General features: G+C 35.6%; 1 protein-coding gene across 4 annotated transcripts in view; it reads right to left on the bottom strand.

The window, feature by feature from the left end:
- FSTL5 (follistatin like 5) overlaps nucleotides 1-18,557 on the bottom strand; it is a 761,141-nt gene that overhangs the window by 185,303 nt on the left and 557,281 nt on the right. For all 4 annotated transcript variants that reach the window (XM_032332636.1, XM_032332637.1, XM_032332635.1 and 1 more), the window contains exon 8: nucleotides 15,934-16,054. In XM_032332636.1, the coding sequence (XP_032188527.1) occupies nucleotides 15,934-16,054 (121 nt within the window). The remainder of the gene's footprint in view (nucleotides 1-15,933; nucleotides 16,055-18,557) is intronic.

The raw sequence follows: 18,557 nt of genomic DNA, 5'->3' as shown, positions 1-18,557 counted from the left end.
GATATTAAAATATAACAGAAAAAACAGCATAAATAATATGTTAGGATGTGTGAAGTTATTAGAGGGTAATAGCACTATCGATAAATAAAGTTGAGAGTGACTGCAAGTGGGCAGGTGGGGTTAGGTATAATTTTAAATTGTGTCGTCTGCATAGGTTTCATTAAAAAAAGGAACATTTAACCGAAGAGTTGAAGGAGGTTGGAACTGAGCCTGGTGAGGATCTGGAAAGTATCCTTAGGCAGAGGGAATAGCCAACTGAAAATGCTTTCTATACTTAAAGATAAAAAGAGCATTTAATGCAGCTGGAGTGAAGTTTGCAAAAGGAAGAGTAGCAGAATAGGAAGATACCATAAAAATCAGAACATTTAGTGTTTTGATGGGCATTCAAATGACTGGCTTTTAATCTGAGTGACACTGGGGGCAACGGTAGGATTTTAAGCACAGTAGGGACATGAGCTGATCCCATAAAGGTGAAATTAGGGATACACAAAAATTGGAATGATCATAGTAAGTTGGGAATACACAACAATGAGAATAATATCTCACAGATATCTACCAAGTGTTTACACTGACTGTGGAAAAAATATATATATATTAGAAGGAAAGAAGAGAAGCATCAGATTCTCATAGCATCCCTGGCTGTATTTCAAAATAACAGTTACTGCAGGTGGCCATGGAGCGAGCTATCCTCCGCAACTAAGGGCACATGACCAGGAAATCTATGGAAAAAAAGATTCTGAGAGAAAACAGAGCATAGAGGAAACATGCTAAAAGGAATCTAGGCAAAATAATGATGGATTATGTCCAGACACAGGTTAGTTACTGTTCTAATGGAAGAAGAATCTCTGGCTGGGATTACTTGAATCAAGAAGGAGAAGGTGGACAATATGCGTCTGGACTGTGAATGTTTTTGGCAGATCCAGATGCAATATTTTCAAATCCCTCCCTGTGAAAGATCCCACAGGACAACATATAAATGTAAGGACCTATTTAGCAAGAGGCTTTCATTAAAGTTAAACTGTCCCAGCTCCCCTTCCCCCAGGGGATTAACTTAAAAACAAGTCCCAGAAACCAGCTCAAGGTAACAAAGCCCAGTTACAAGGGCGGGTCAGGCCAGGTGGAGACCTCTGATCAGTGTGGGGGGTTGCATACTGTCTCCCTGGTTATCAAGGAGTATGGGCCCACCCTTTGGGAGCCTTTTTGGCTCCAATCCTAATCAAGGTGTAATAGGCTGGTTCAAATGTCTGCTAGGGTAAATTGTAATTCAGTTGGTCACCTAGCATCACTGTGGAGTTTCCTGTGTGTGTTACAATCTCATTGGTCACCTGTGTGTGGCCAGGCCCGACAGCATGGCCTTTGCCCTTAAAAACTAGTCTGTGAAATAGAGAAGGGTCACCCTCTCTTATAAGAGGTGCGTCTCCAAATGTTCAGTTAGATTCTTGATGCTTGGGGCAAAATAAAGCTTTGCTTGACCTTTGCTTTATATCAGTCTCGCTCCTTTAATAATGGACCCATTATTGGGGCATAACAATAAAGAAATACACAAGAACAAAATGTTTGGGCCCAAAGGCAGAGAGCAATAAAGAAGAAGGAAGACACTTATTTCTAGCATACCGTCCTGCTGAAGGAAAAGGGAGAGTCCAAATTAAGACGATAATGAAGTTGGTGAACACTCCTGAAATAAATAATGGAACAACTAAAGAGAAAGAGAGCAATAGAGCAGGGAAAAATGTAATAGAAATAAATACTACACAAGGTCTGCAATCCTTCTAAACTGAGGAAATGACACAGTGTAGAGCTCATGGTGAAGTTAAGGTCAGCAGTAGTTCCCTGAAGGCATAGTTTTCAGAAACATTAATCTCAATTTTAGTTTCAAAATCAGCTAAAGGCTATAGGTCAGCTGAAGCAATGTGGGGCCTTGGTAAAATCGTTGTGGAACTGGTTTCACAATACAAATAATTCCATGTGGCACTGGTTCCAAAAACGCCTATTCCCCAGAGAAGATGTGATTGTCTTAAATGTTTTCTTAAAGAGGTGGCACTCTACACCACTTGGTCTTTCTCCCAGAAAGCTTACAAGCATTGTGTTATCAGGACAAAATCAGGCTAGATGCACACTGTAAGTATTACTATTTCATTCTGAACCCAGAGCCAGTTTCTCTTCCTCAAACTTCCTTACAACAGAATGTACTAATTGTGAACCCTAGTAAGTAGGCGAAAGGGCTATCTGCTACAAGGCCCACCCTATAACCTCCTACAAAATCCTTAAAGTGTTGTCTCTTCTGTTATCTGCTAAACAAACAGACAAACAACAAACAAAGGAACAAAAAAAACATAGGCTCTATTAGAGGATCCCAAGGCTTTAGGGAAGTGATTATTTTCTTTTCTTTCCTTTTTAAGATTTTTATTTATTTATTTATTTGACAGAGATCACAAGTAGGCAGAGAGGCAGGCAGAGAGAGATACTGGAGGAAGCAGGCTCCCCGCTGAGCAGAGAACCCTGGGATCATGACCTGAGCCGAAGGCAGAGCAGAGAACCCTGGGATCATGACCTGAGCCGAAGGCAGAGCAGAGAACCCTGGGATCATGACCTGAGCCGAAGGCAGAGGCTTTAACCCACTGAGCCACCCAGGTGCCCCAAGGGAAGTGATTCTTAAACTCTTCAGGAGATTGTTTTTTTTTTTTTTTTTTTTTTTTTTTTTTTTTCATTAAAAGCTATAGTTACCAGGTAATAGGATCCTTTACCTAGACGGTGTAGAAATATGCAATTACTATAAAATATTTTTGAGGTTACTAATAATTTCTATACTTTCTTTCATGGATGGATAACAGTTCAGAGAAATAGTTTATAGACTGTAACAAGGCCATGGCAGTAGCATCGTCTTACATAATACTGTGGCCTATAGAAAGAAGGCTCCTGAATCACTGAATACATCAAAGAGAGCTTCTCTACCAGTCTGCAGCTGGACTGTAGGAGAACTGACAATAAACTTGAAAAATAAAGATAAGATACTGGTTGAAATGATGTAACAGAGCCACAATACAGTCATGGCTTAAATAAGATGTAACTTCTGTTAGCGTAGTCATAAAATGGTATGGTCCCTTGATAATGTGGATGTTGTTATAACAAGGAGACCCAAAGACAGTTACTTAAACTAAATATAAGTCCTTGAAATGGTGAAAGGTTAATCTGATAACTTGGTCTTGTTAGAAAACTCAGTGTTGCTGAAACAATTACCACAGGGTTAGTGGCTTAAAGCAACAAAAATTTATTCTTTTAAACTTCTAGAGGCTAAAAGTCCAAAAACAATTTTAGGGAACTAAAGTCAAGGTGCTGCCATGGCTGGCATGGCATTTTCAAGTCTTAGGGGAAATCCATCCCATTGTTATTTCTGGGTTCTTGAAACCACCTGCATTTCTTGGACTATGACCCCTTTATCAAATCACTCCAACCACTTCCTTCTGTTATCATAGGTCCCATTTCCTTCTTTGACATTTTTGCTTCATTTGTGTGGGGGTGCTTATATTTAGAACTTACCTGGATAATATCTGCAACTCAAGCTCTTTAGCTTAACCACATATGTAACTCTCCTCAAAAGTCCTATTAGGTAACATTCACGAGTTCCAGGGATTAGGATATGAATATCTTTTGTGAAGATATTTTTAAGCCTTCCATACCCAGGAAATTTCTATCTTTTTCTTCTGCTAACTTTAAAACATAATTTCCTTATTCTCAATTCAACATATCTCCTCAGCTACCACTATTAGATCCATATTCCAATAAACAGAAACAAAGAAAAAGAGAAAGAAAAGCACATAACTTCCCTTATATGTTAAAAATCCATACATTAGGGCACCTTGGTGGTTCAGTTGGTTAAGTGTCTGCCTTTGACTCAGGTCATGATACCAGCATCCTGTGATCAAGTCCCACATTGGGATCCCTGCTCAGTGGGGAGACTGTTTCTCCCTCTGTCTGCCACTCATCCTGCTTGTGCACTCTCTCTCTCAAATAAATAAAATCATAAATAAATAAATAAATAAATAATAAATAAACTCCAGACATTAAACACATTAGTTATTAGCATACTCCATTAGCAAAAACCTTGTTACAGGACAATACCTAGCTTCAAAGACATCTGGGAAAGGTACTTTTAGGTGGGTAGTCATGAAACTGGCTGAAACGGGGCCTCTATCACTGAAGAAAGCGGTAGAAAATTATTTGGCAGATAGCAGTCTTTTCTTCTCACATAATCACAAAATTAACTTATTTTGGTTGTTTTGATCAATTAAGAATAATTTCTTTAGCCTTAAGAAATTGATATAGGAAGACTCATATTCCACCACAGCCAAAACGCAATCTGTTGCTGCTGTTGTTGCTGTTGTTTTTGTCATTTCTATTGTTGTTTTTGTTCATTCTCCTCTCTTCATGTACTACTGAGTGCCTGCTCTACTTGTGGCAGAATTAAGTACTGGACATCGAGAACAAAACAAGCATTACTCAAAATTTCTAAATTTATTTCACATAGTGTTGGTGCTGTAAGCAGCAGCCATGTCTACCAACTTTCAGAAGGTTTACAAATAAGGGTCATGAGAAAGCTTGACTTTAACTAACAAAACCTCTCAGTCTTTTAAAAAATGGTTCCTGTGAACCCCCTTACTCTTGTTGGCAGGAATGTGAACTCATGCAGCCACTTTGGAAAACAGTATGGAGTATCTTCAAAAAGTTAAAACTAGAACTATCCTATGATATAGCAATTGCCCTACTGGGTATTTACCCAAAGCATTAAAAAATACAGATTCAAAGGGTACATGCACCCTAATGTTTATAGCAACATTATCAACAATAGTCATAGTATGGGAAGAGTGCAAATGTTCATGTCCATAAACTGATGACAGATGAAGAAGAAGTGGTACACACACACACACACACACACACACACACACACACACAGAAGTGGCACACACACATACACAGTGGAATATTACTCAGCCATCAAAAAGAATGAAATCTTGCCATTTGGAACAACATGGATGGAACTAGAGTATATTATGCTAAGCAAAATAAGTCAGTCAGAGAAAGACAAATACCACATGATTTCACTCAAATGTGTAGTTTAATAAACAAAACAAATGAACACAGAAAAAAAAAAAAAAACAGAGAGAGGCAAAGCATAAAACAGACTTTTAACAATAGAGAACAAACTGATGGTTACCAGAGGGAAGGTGGGTGGAGGGATGGGTTAAATAAGTGATGAGTATTTAGGAGGGAACTTGTTGTGATGGGCACTGGCTGTTGTATGTAAGTGATGAGTCACTAAATTCTATACCTGAAGGTAATAATATATTGTATGTTAACTAACTGCAATTGAAATAAAAATTTGGAGAAAGATAAAAAAAATGGATTGGGAGGGAGACAAACCATAAGTGACTCTTAATCTCACAAAACAAACTGAGGGTTGCTGGGGGGAGGGGGTTTGGGAGAAGGGGGTGGGATTATGCACATTGGGGAGGGTATGTGCTTTGGTGAGTGCTGTGAAGTGTGTAAACCTGGTGATTCACAGACCTGTACCCCTGGGGATAAAAATATATGTTTATAAAAAATAAAAAATTAAAAAAAAAAGAAAAAGAAAAAAAAAATGGTTCACATGAGATACAAAGTCATGATAGAAAATGTAGAACAGATAAGCCTCTGCTATAGATAAATAGAGCCAATATGAAACAACCATTATCAAATGTTGCAAAACCATCAGCAGAAGATCATGATCTCTGGGGAAAAAGAAAAGAAAAGAAAAGAAAAGAAAAATGAAGAAAATGGGTTGAGCTTATAATTGCCTGTTTTCTGCCTACAGACATTTAGTTTATGTTGATATGAGGCAGAGGAATTGAAGGGTCTTGCTCAAATAAAAGAGTATTTCCTGGAGTTCAGGAAAACTGAAAGGAAATTCATTTCATTTCTTGGAATTCAGGAAACCTTTAGATCTGGAATTTGTAGGAAGAGTGCCAGAAAGGACAGAAGTATGTAGTGATAGAAAAAGCTACATGAATCTGAATCAGGTTTCTGTTAAGGCTTCAGCTCATACCATAGGATGAAACACCACAAAGTCATGCAAAGTTCAATGACTATAGAAAAAACTACTACTAGGGAGCTATAAATTTAAAAACTTAAAGAGCTTACTCAAGGATAGGTGACATATGAGTTAGATTAATCAGACTCCCAACTAGAGAGACCTAATAGAAAACAAAAACAAAAACAAAAACAAAACAAAAAACAGATTAAAGGAACTTCATTAAACACCTCATAGAGATCCCAGAAACACAACATCTTAGGAAAATAGTGAAGCAAACCTTAGTGTAAAGTTTACTCTAGAAATACTCAAATTGAGTTAGAAAGAAAGCTTCAAAAAAGGTCTAACAGATATGCTAATACCAAAGAAACACTTCTAAAAGGAATCCCACAAATCTCTCTCACAAATTTCCATCATCTAAAACAAAAACAAACAACAACAACAACAGAAGACAGATGTGAGAAGGAAAATGTGGCTCATATGCAAGAAAAATATTGATCAATAGACAAAGATATAAAATTTCAAAGACCATGAAATGATCTTCAAAATATCTGGTATAGATAGATTCAAATATTTAAGGGGAAACATGAACACAATCAAGGAGAAAAATGAAGGTCATAAAAAACAATCAGAATCTGAAATTGAAAAATATGATATCTGAAATACATCTTTAAAATACTTTGGTTGGGTTTAATGGCAAATTATAGATGCAGCAAAACAGATTTGTGACTTTGAAGTCAGAGCAGTAAAAACTATCTAAATTGAAGTATAATGAGGACAAAGCATGAAGAAGGAAACAAATAAAACTGAATGTAGTGGCCTGTAGAAAAATGTCAAGCAGCCCTGCATAGCTGTACTTGAATTCCTAGTGGAGAGAGAAAGCAGGAATCTACTTAAAAATGATGGCCATTTTTTTTTCCAAATTTGCTGAAAAATGTATATTCCAGACTCCAAGAAGTTGAATAATCCCTACAGAATAAATACAAGTAAAGAAAACAGAACCAAAGCATATTAATAATTAAATTGTTGAAACCTAGTGAAAAATGAAAACCTTAAAAAATTTCCAGAGGAAAATTTAAAAAAAAAAAAGACAAGATATATAACTTACTTCTCTTTTATAAAGCATTAAAGCCTACAAACCAGAATATAATGCAACATCAGTAAAATATTGAAAGAAAAACAGAAAACAGAAACTGCATTCTTAAATTTCAATATCCAGCAGAAATATTCTTAAATGAAGGGGAAAAAAAAATACCTTTCCACAAATAAATTACTGATAAAATTGTTAAAAAATGTTTATTAAGCTAAAAGAAAATGGAGAAATTTGGATTTACATAAATGTATGAGGAGGATCAGAAACAGTAAAAGTTTGTCTCTTCTTTTTAAAAAATAATATCTTTGAAGGATATTTACTTATTCTTTTAAAGACTTAAAGATTTTTTTTTTTTAATTTATTTATCTGACAGGCGGAGATCACAAGTAGGCAGAGAGGCAGGCAGAGAGAGAGGGGGAAGCAGGCTCCCTGCTGAGCAGAGAGTCCAATGCAGGGCTCAATCCCAGGACTCTGGGATCATGACCTGAGCCAAAGGCAGAGGCTTTAATCCATTGAGCCACCCAGGTGCCCCCTTTTAAAGATTTATATATTTTTTATGTGTGCATGGGTGGGGGAGGGAGGGGTAGAAAGAGAGGGAGCATCTCAAGCAGACTTCTGCTGAGTACAGAGCCCCACTCAGGACTCAAACCCACAACTCTGAGATCATGACCTTGAGCTGTAATCCAGAGTCAGACACTCAACCAACTGAGTCACCTGATTGCCCCAGAATATTTACTTACTAAAAGCAGAAATAAAACAATGTGTTATAGAGTTTATAACATACATAGAAATAAAATATTTAACAGTATTATCAAAAAGGATGGAAAGGGAGAGACCTAAGATTTCTGTTTTAAGGTTTTTATTTTAAATGTGAAGTAATAAAATATTATTTGAAGATACATGGTAATAGGATAAAGTTGCATATTGTAAATATAGCTTACCGCTACTTTTAAAAAAAAATTAAGCAAAGAGATATAGCTAACAAGTCCATCCTGAAAATAAAATAGAATTCTAAAAGTTATGCAATCCAACAGAAGGAAAATACAAGGAAATAATAAAGTATAGACGTGGCCATTTGAAAACAAATAGCAACATGGTACACTTAAATCTAATTAGAATTAGCCCAAGATAAAGATGTTGAATTTATACCAAAACCATAAACTTTTCAAGGACCTCTCTCACCAAAAGAAAATAAAATAAGAACTAGAGGAAGAATTTGATTCTTGAACTTTACTTGTAATTAAAACATTTGGACTTTCTCTAGATTTTATGTTGCAAGGGCAGTATACTTTAATTTTGTATATTAATTACTTTGGATTTATTTCTTTGGAACTTTAATCTTTGAAGTTTTATTTCTCGGTGGGAATTTAATAATTAGATTACATATTAAAGTTTGAGCATGTATATGCACTTGCTATTACATAATTGTAGTGTCTTGATGTCAAGATTTAATATAATTACAGAGGCTCTGAAGAGCTCTATCGAACAGTATAACTGGACATAATTTAACATGGGGAATAATAGAGACAGAATTTTCAGACTCCGGAGTCTATGAATTTAATACAATGTTCAGTCATATTTCAAAGCCTTCTGGAAACAAACATATGGTGCCTATCAGTAGCTTGCAGGGTGAGCTACCAAAGGACAACATTTATTATTAAGGTAAGGACATTCTTAAATGTGACTGTCCCCAAAAGCAGCTTTGAGAAAAGAACTTAGGTTCATGTTGCTGATTTGGGATGTGATTCCAGAAAGCATAAGCTAGAGAAGGGAAAGGTAAGATGGATGCAAGAAAAATAGAAAAGAAAGAAAAGAAAAAAATAAAAAGGAAAAGAAAAGATAAAGAAAAGAAGAAAAAAAAGGGGAAGGAAGGAGAGGGGAGGGAAGAAGAGAGAGAAAGAAAGAGAGAAAGAAAGGAGGAAGGAAGAATCATATGGAATGTATCTTAGAATCTTCTCTCTGAGTGAATGCGAAACAGCGATTCTTACTTTTTCTCACTTGTGTCCCTCACTGGTTAAGGACTGTCTGTGTAAGACATTAAATCCCTGGCGCATTTAGACTGCCTCAAGTTCAGCTGATAAAGCTTCCTGTGTCAAATAAAATTCTTAGAAGAGTGGTTTGGGACACATTCCTGAAGCATCAAGCCATCAGGGGATGTCCACCACAGTTGAGAAGGTGTAGGTAGGCTTTTGAGCAAGACATCAACATCAACATGTCTGCAATCAGACCTCCTGAGAGGGATGACTGATTGGATACATGGCTGATCCCACCCCTTAAGAGACAGCCGCTTCCCAAGATCACTGTGAGCTTAGTTTCAAGTCAAAATTAAGAGAAAAAAGTTGGAGGGTATGAGGAAGGAACACATACTCCCACTTCTCAGGTCTTTCAGGATTAACATTTCTAGAGCAGTGATTCTGAAACATGGTCAGAATCATGAGGAGAGTTTGTTAAAACATGGATCACTCTCCTTCAGGCACAGAGTTTCTGATTCGGTAGTTGTGGGTGCAAGTCTGAGAATTTGCCTTGAAAACGAGTTGCTGATGCTGTTTGCTGAAGAACTACAGAGAATCTCTGAGTCAGAGTAACCTTCAAGGATTTTCTTTCTCATCTTTCCTCTGCTATCCAGGGAGGAAGAGTGAGAAGGGGGAGGTAGGCCTCTCACCACCTGCTTTCTGGATCTTACTGCTTGCAACAAGGTTTTATTCCCATTTGCATTTTGGCTCTACAGAAACCTTGGCAGGGAAGGCTGCCTGTGACTGGAGAAGGAAGTTCAAGTCTATGATGCAAGACAAAGCAGGCCATTGTTGCCCAGACTTAAGCCACTTTCTCAAACAACTTTGTCAGTAATGGAGGTGATGTTTCCATACGTATACTTCTGGCTCTAGTGTCTTCTGTTAGATGTTTTCAAACTTCGAGGGAGAAAAATGGGATGTTCTATATAGACATCGTATAAAACCAGCAATTTTGTGCACATATTTCTGCCATGAGCAGGAAAAAAAAAAATCCACTTGATATTATGTGTAAGGTTTTTTTTTGTTTTTTTTTTTTTTAAAGATTTTATTTATTTATTTGACAGAGAGAAATCACAAGTAGATGGAGAGGCAGGCAGAGAGAGAGAGAGGGAAGCAGGCTCCCTGCTGAGCAGAGAGCCTGATGCGGGCCTTGATCCCAGGACCCTGAGATCATGACCTGAGCCGAAGGCAGCGGCTTAACCCACTGAGCCACCCAGGCGCCCATATGTGTAAGGTCTTAAACAATATGAACGAGAGGGAAATTACAGCATACATTATAGGTCTATTGTGAATATGGACAAGCTTTCTGCCCAGAGGGTAGTGTAAACACTGAATGACTTTTAAAATTTCAAACATTCTGTTTCATAAGCTGAAGATCTAAAGACGATTTGCTTTATGTAAAAAGAAAAGAAAAAGCATGAAATGAATTCCGCTGGCAGAGTCAAGCTCCTTTGATTTATACATAATGTTTCTTCTGACAAGGACACAGAAGCACTCTCGTATTTCAATAATCTAATTTTGCATTGTTTGAAAAGAAACAGGACTATTGATAGACTTATTTGGCTTGCACCCTGGGATATTTAAATAGACTTTGCACTTCAAAAACACTTTCACAAATTCCAATAACTTGTGGTATTTTCAGAGCTTTTTATGGTAATCGATGATATATTGTATTTTTATTACTAATTGAAAAATTGCCCAGATAAATATGTTAAGTTTTCTGTGAAAACTTAATTTTCTAAAGACTTTTTTAACCCTTTCTGAAAAGTGGATGAAGTATAAAAAATGAGTCAAATCACTTTAGAGATTTATTTGGTTTATAAATGTGTCATTTCGCTAATCTGATTTGCATTTTCTTGCATTTTTCATTGTATTTTTCCAGTGTCACAGCTCATTCCTAACTATTCTTCTGTTATTGGCATATAATAATATTCTGAGTGATCTCAAGCTTATTCTACTTATTTCTACATAAAATGTACATTTAAAGTTATTATTGCAAATATAAAACATCACAAAACCAAAGGAAAGGAAAACACACACACAAAAAAGAAATCACTTTTCAGCAAATCATTGGTTCAGCTGCTGTTTTACAGCTAATCCTACCATTTCTAAGCAATTTTATCAAGTGTCATTGTTCTACTACTGTTTTACAAAAAGTTTTGGTACATCAGACATTTTTGTGACAAAAGATGGCCACTGACATATCCAATATTTATTTCTTCTTTTAAGTAATTGAACCCTTAATTGTTGTGAATGGCAAAACAATAAGGCCAAAGAAATATACTTAAATCTCTGCATTTAGAGAGGGTCATTGGAAGTTACTGTTGTTACTTCCATTAAAGTTATTTCAAAAGTGCTCTCTCACGTGACAGGTGTTATTTTTCCTCCCTCTTTCTTCCTTTTTCCTTGTTGAAATATGAACATGATAATTGGAATTTCCACTGCCATTTGGAAAACATGGGAAGACACGGAGAATAGAAACCATGTTCTCACCACGGTAGAGGAAGCAAAGGATAATGATGACATGATGGAGTTGCCTTTTGAAGTGCCTAATCTGGGCTTCTTTTACATGTAAGAGAACACAGCACAGTATCTTCTTTAAGCCCCCTTATTTGGGGTCTCTGTTATCATGCCCAAAGGTCATCTCTTACTGATACACATACAATACATTTTCTACTTGCTTTCTGGTTTCTTCAAATACGTTTAAATATTAAATATGATCCTTGAAATGCACTTATTATTTTCCCTTCTTGATAAAGATGCCCTAGAAGAGAGTTTTGATCTATTGTTGTGAATTAATGATTAATTAATGTTATTCTTCCCTTCATTTCTCCTTTTCAGCTAAGAATAGAACTGGCAAGTTAGATGAACAGCTGGCTCCCTGAACACCTATCAAACCTTAGTGGTTCATGTATTCTTTTGTAGAAACTTGACCTAATTAAACGTGTTTCTGATAAAGAGAAATTACCAAATGCCTTAAGAAAGTGCTTTGAGTGAAGGAACTGCATTTTGCTGGTTCGAGCACCCCGTTTTAGAAGTACTTGATCAACTTGGAAACACCAGTCGCTATTTTAGTTCATTTCACATTTCTTATGGTCTCACTGTCTTCCTTACCTACCCCTTTCCTTACCTTACCACTTCTTCTGTGGTCCATCATTATAATAATTCCCTTGTAAACTTGTTTATTTTCCTCATTCCTGTCTCTTTTCCACTTACTCACTTGACAAAATAAAATGCTGGTTTAACCCAAATCTCTTCTTTCTATGATTGCAAATGCACAGCCAACCACAACTGAAGGAAAACATACTAATATTTATCACCTCAAGGACACCCAATGATCTGCCTGACATACCAACTATCAGCTGTTATTTCTATCACCCTCCTGATCTGCAAGATAATTATTTTATCTCGCTTCTTCTGCTCAGATCAACTCTTACAAACTCCTCACTTTCAATAGTTGGTATTCCTGGCTGCACTGAAGAAATCCAAGCAATGCAAAGAGGATTATTTCCTCATGTTTCCACCCTGAGCATCTGTTCCCAGTCTGTCTTGCTCCCTGTTTCAACAGATTAACTATTCATCTTCCAAAGACCAATCCTTCAATGTGTGTACTAATTACATCAACTTTTTACAAACTTGACTACCGCAATTCTCCCTTTTTTCCCTCTTAAATGATCTGCATTTCCTCTTTACCAGATTATTCACATCAGCGTAAAATAGTATCATATCCGCAATTTTTATAAAATCCCCCCGCTTTAACTCCACGGCACTCTGTCTACTGCAGTTCTCTCTCTGTTCAGTCTCAACCGATGTTCAGCAGTAATGTCATCATTTTCCCTCTTTGCAAACCCCGCACTTTCATAAAAACATTTATACAAAGAACTTTGGAGCAGATTAAATGTAGTAGGAGGTAATTGAAAGAGAAGGGTTTTTCTCCCAGGTTCAGGGATCTGTTTCTAGAGAGAGAAAACATTAAATCTCAGCAGCAGTCAATGCTTATACTGAAGTCCTCTAAATTAATTCATAATGCTGAGACCGATGGTCATAGCTCTGTGGCTGAGACCTCATGGTTCCCACATTCTCACATTCCATCTTCAGAAAAACCTTGTGGTCAGAAAGAAAGCAGCTCATTCACAAGGTGGGGGTAAAATAGGGAAGGTGCATTTCTCCAATGCTGTTCAGGGCACATCTTGCAACATGAACGCCTGCAGTTTGGCTCAAAACCTTCTTACTGGGCTTCCCAGCTGGAGCCTAAAAATGAGTAAGTTACGCAAGAAGCCTGCTTCAGACATGAATGGGGAACAGAAATGCCTAAAGAACAGTTATTTGAAATGGTTCTCATGTTTTACCAAGCATCACAATTACCCAGGAAGCTTGCCAAAGTGCTGTATTCAAATCAAGTTCCACAAAGTGTTAGTGGAATCCAGAGTTCTACGCTTTTGATAATTTTTTCATCTGATTCTGATGTTGCTAGAACATGAACCATGCACTACTCTACAGACTACTAAGAACTCAACCAGCTGGTCCTTAGACTAAGAGAACTAGAACTGGGAGTGAATATAAAAGACAGAACTAATTGTTAACCAAACAAAACTGGAGAATCTCTCACACAACAAACAAATAAGTAGCTCAGAGCTTTAGTTTTGTCAAAGAGGCCATTAGTCTGTAAACAGTTACAACAAAGAGGGAGGTAAGAACCAGATTTGCAAAAACAACCATTTCCCCAGGATGCCACATCTAGATAGAGAACATCCTCCAGACAAGGTTGTTCTGTCCTACCAAGATTGTGCATCCTCAGGTACAATTGCTGTATCCAAAGTCCAACTGCAAACATCTGAGACCACTGGGAGTAGCATGCATCACCTCCTTTGTACCTTGTATGCTCTCTTCACTGGTGTCCTTGAAAGTTCGCTTCCAAGCCTTAACCTATCAGTAAGTTACAACTGGGTTTGCATTAGAAACCAAGGCCTAGATCTGCTTCTATTGAGTGCCCGTAACAGTCAAGTCAAACTGTCAGCTCTCCAGTCTTCTCAAACTTTTTTCCAATACATTTTAATTGATTTCTCAGGACACACTTTCCATGACAAAGTTCATTCTAAGTCTTCTTTACTCCACTTATTAACCTCAGCTCCAAGGCTCAATCCTCAATATGAATATTTATACTCATTCCTAAGGTGACCTATGGTTTTAAATACAGTTTATACACATTGATATTATCTAAATATACAACTTTAGGCTGTCACTCTCCTTTGATTTCCATACTTACATACTAAATTGCAAACTTGATTTCTATCTAGAAATTATATTGAAGTTAATTTGTCCAAATACATATATATATATGTGTATATATATATATATATATATATATATAAATCTCAGTCTCCAAATGTGCTTCTTCTATATTCAGTTAATGTTACAAAGATATATCTAAATGTTTCAAATTTAATAGGTTTTTTTTTAAATTCTGTCTTATATTTGCATGCCATTCCTCAGTTATATCATCAGATCTACTTTCAGTAAATATACTAAATTTAACCACTTTTTACTCTTCATCATTAACATTATATTTTTAGCCACTGTTATCTCTTCCTTAGACTATTAAAATATTTGAACAGATCTCAATGCTTCCAGTCATTTTAAAACAAATCAGAATATGCCATTTAGTACACTAAATATTTGATAGCTTCCCACATTATACTTAGGGTGGGAATACAAATCTTTAATTAGGTCCCCAGGGATCTATGTGATCTAACCCCAGGCTACTTCACCAAGCTCATATCTGTCAGTCCCTTTTTAATTCATCCAAACCACATAAGCCATCTTGCTGCTCCTACAACAAGCCAAGTAAGTTTCTGTTTCCTTTAGTAAATCATAAAGTTATACACACACACACACACACACACACACACACAATATGGAAGTGAATCAGTATGAATTAATGTATCATACATATAATCCTATGTGATCAATTGAACTAATTAGCTAAAATTTGAATTAAGTCAGGAAAAGAAAAAACCCCTCTGATTATAAGAATGGTATCAGGGGCACCTTATTCAGTTAAGCATCTGCTTTTAACTCATGTTATGATCTTCAGGTCCTGGGATTAAGTCTGAGTCCAGCTTCCTGTTCACCAGGAATCAGCTTCTCCTTCTCTCTCCCTCGGCACCTCCCCCAACCACATGCTCTCCTTCTCTCTCAAATGAATAAATTAAATTAAATTAAATTAATAAAATAAAATAAATAAAAAATCTTAAGGAAAATAGAATATCAGCCTACATGGCCAATGTTCACAGCCATTAAATTAACAATTAAGAGTATAACATTTGTTGTACATAAATAGCAGTCTTTTAATATCATTAAGATCAACCAGATAATCTGATTAAAATTTCAAGATGCTTATTTTTTTAATTTCTAAAATTAATATGGTTGCCTAATTGTTGATATTTAAATTTCAGAAAGTAATTTAAGTTTTTTATGTTTTAATTTTAAATTAGAATGAGTTACTCTGTACTATTTCACAATAAGAATAGTGGTAAAATTTATAGCATTTATCCCCAGCCACCTGTTTTTTTTTTTAATTGAAAAAGATTTTACATTAACAATAAGTTTCAAAACAAAACAAAAACAAAAACAAAAAAACAAAAAACAAAAACTGAGACTTTACCAAACTAAAAAAATTGAAAACTTGCCTTCCTAATCAACTGCGATATTCTTTGAATACATAGTGAAGCATAAAGCAACGATATCAACACCACATTTCTTACCATTTACTTGGAAGATGTGAGTTTGAAAGACTTGTTCATAACCATCTGCATAGCAGGTGTAATTGCCCATGTGAGTTGTGGTAACTTTAGTAATATACAAGGACCCATCATCTCCAAAGTCCTATAGAAATAAAATAAAATAAAATAAATTGAAATCAAATGAGATCTTTGTATTTAAAATGTATTTTAACAATTCACTTTTTTTTTTTAGTGTATTCAGGAGCAAAGTAAATAGATTAAAATACTGTTTTTTAAATTATCAAAATAATCATTGTTAGTCTTATAGAGTTAGAAGACCTATAATTACCATATTCTCAAGACATGTTTTGTTTTAAAAAAGTATAACTTCACTCATACATGCAGCTTTTTTAGTATTTATTTGAATTATGAGTTTATATATAAAGTAACTCAATTTCCACAGCAGTCTCCCCTTATCCATGGTTCTGTTTTCCCCAGTTTCAGTTACCCATAGTCAACTGCAATTTGGAAGTAGATGATTAACCTTCTGATGTATCATCAGGAGGTCAATAGTAGCTTCATGCTAAATCACAAAGTCTACATCATTTACCTTGCTTCATCTCATCATGGAGGTAATTTATCATCTCACAACATTATAAGAAGTAGCATGACGTACAATACAGTAAGAGATCTTGAAAGAGAACACATTCACATAGCTTTTATTATAGTATATTGTTGTAATTTTTCTATTTTATTATTATTATTGTTAAGCTCTTACTATGCTTAATTTATAAATTGAATTCTATCATAGGTATGTGTGTATAGTAAAAACATAGAATATATATAGGATTTGATACCATACATAGTTTCAGGTATCCCTTGGGGTCTTGGAACATAACTCCTGAGGACAAAAGGGGATGGCTATACCTTTTTAATTAATAAAGTTTTAAAATGACTTTTTTCTTGTTTGTAGCTAAAATAAATAGCTCCTAATTATATTCTTTACATTAGTAATTTTCTATTAATTTTATATCCTTTTATTATATATTTACCCAGAAAAAATGATAGCATTTATAGTCAAATTGATAGAATGTGATTTTTGATAAACCTCAGGGACAATCAATATATTAGAACAAAATAGCCAAACCTATGGAGACAAATGTATGACCATTTTGGAAAAAAGGAGAAAAATCTGACTCGATCAAAATCAAACCAAGAAGCACCTCTAGAACAGCAAACACTAGAAAATCTTTTCTTCCATAAAGGCAATGAATACACAACAGCACTTGTCAAAACCAACTTTTCAGAACAGTGGGAATAGATAAGAAAAGTTTGCACCAATCTAAAGAGCATTTACTCCAAAAAATTGCTGAATCTCAGTAAGAACAAAGAGATTCGTAGCATCCCTCTTTCCACAGCTGCATGGATGCCTTTAACCATCAGCTTTGTAATTTTGCCTGCTAAGAAAACCATCATCGTAGCACACACTGGAGGGGGGGAAAAGGGCTTGGAGCTCCTCCAAGTTCCCATCCCTGGAGAACTGTCACCATTTGACCTATCTAGCAGGCCCTTAAAAAGTTCCATTTTTGTGACTTCCTTTTTATTTGAGCAAGACTTTAAGCTCAGTCTGTATAAACATAGTCTGTATAAACATAGTCCTATCCCTAAGGCCTTTATTGAAAAGAAACAACAGTAATTGTTTAACATTACAGCTTATTATGTTGAAGATATTGATTGGAGATAACAATAGGTGCACCAAACCAAACCAAATCAAACCAAACAACCAACAAAAATTTTAAAGAAAAGTGGAAATGAGATAGCAATAGGGGCATATGAAAAGATCTGTGTATTTCTGGGAATCTAGAAAGCCATAAAAATGTGCAAGACTGTGTGCATGACCAAAAGAGGGGTATGTGTGTGTGTGTGTGTGTGTGTGTATAACATATACGAATTAGGAGGAGAATCCCTAATCTCTTGTCTCTGATTGGCTTTGAGGTCCTACACAGACAGAAAGTGAAGGCTTAGGCAGACTTGTAATTGCCTATGGGAGTATTGAGTGCATAACACAAACAGAAAGAGAGCACCTTGGCCAAGTCTGGAAGATTAATTGATTCAACACATTTAATTAAATATATTTTTAATCATTAGCTCATCACTAAACTGAGTGAAGATTTCAGTAACTAAATATAAGAAACTGAGTAAAAATAAACTCTCCTTCATCAAAATTAAAAATCTGTGCTTCCAAGGGATATTATCAAGAAAGTAAAAAGATCTCCAACAAAATGGGAGAAAATATTTACAAATCATTTACCTTATAAGGACTTGCATCTAGGAAAAAGAAAAAAATATATATATAGCTGAATAATAAAAGGACAAGCAATTCTGTTAAAACAATAAGCAAAAAATTTAAGTAAATATTTATCGAAAATGAATTACAAATGGGCAATAGGCACATATAGGGAAAATCAACACCATTAGTCATTAGGGAAAGGCAAATAAAAACCATTATGAAATACCACTTCACACTTACTAAGATGGCTAAAATAAAAAGACAGTAACAATTGTGGAAGAGGATGTGGGAAAGTTGAAACCTACAAACATTGCTGATGAGAATATTAAATGGGATATCTACTTGGAATAACAGTTTTGGCAGTTCCTCAAAAACT

This window comes from Mustela erminea, chromosome 2, assembly GCF_009829155.1.
Source record: "Mustela erminea isolate mMusErm1 chromosome 2, mMusErm1.Pri, whole genome shotgun sequence".
Taxonomy (NCBI): Eukaryota; Metazoa; Chordata; class Mammalia; order Carnivora; family Mustelidae; genus Mustela; species Mustela erminea.
This window is presented reverse-complemented; position numbering and strand designations above follow the sequence as displayed.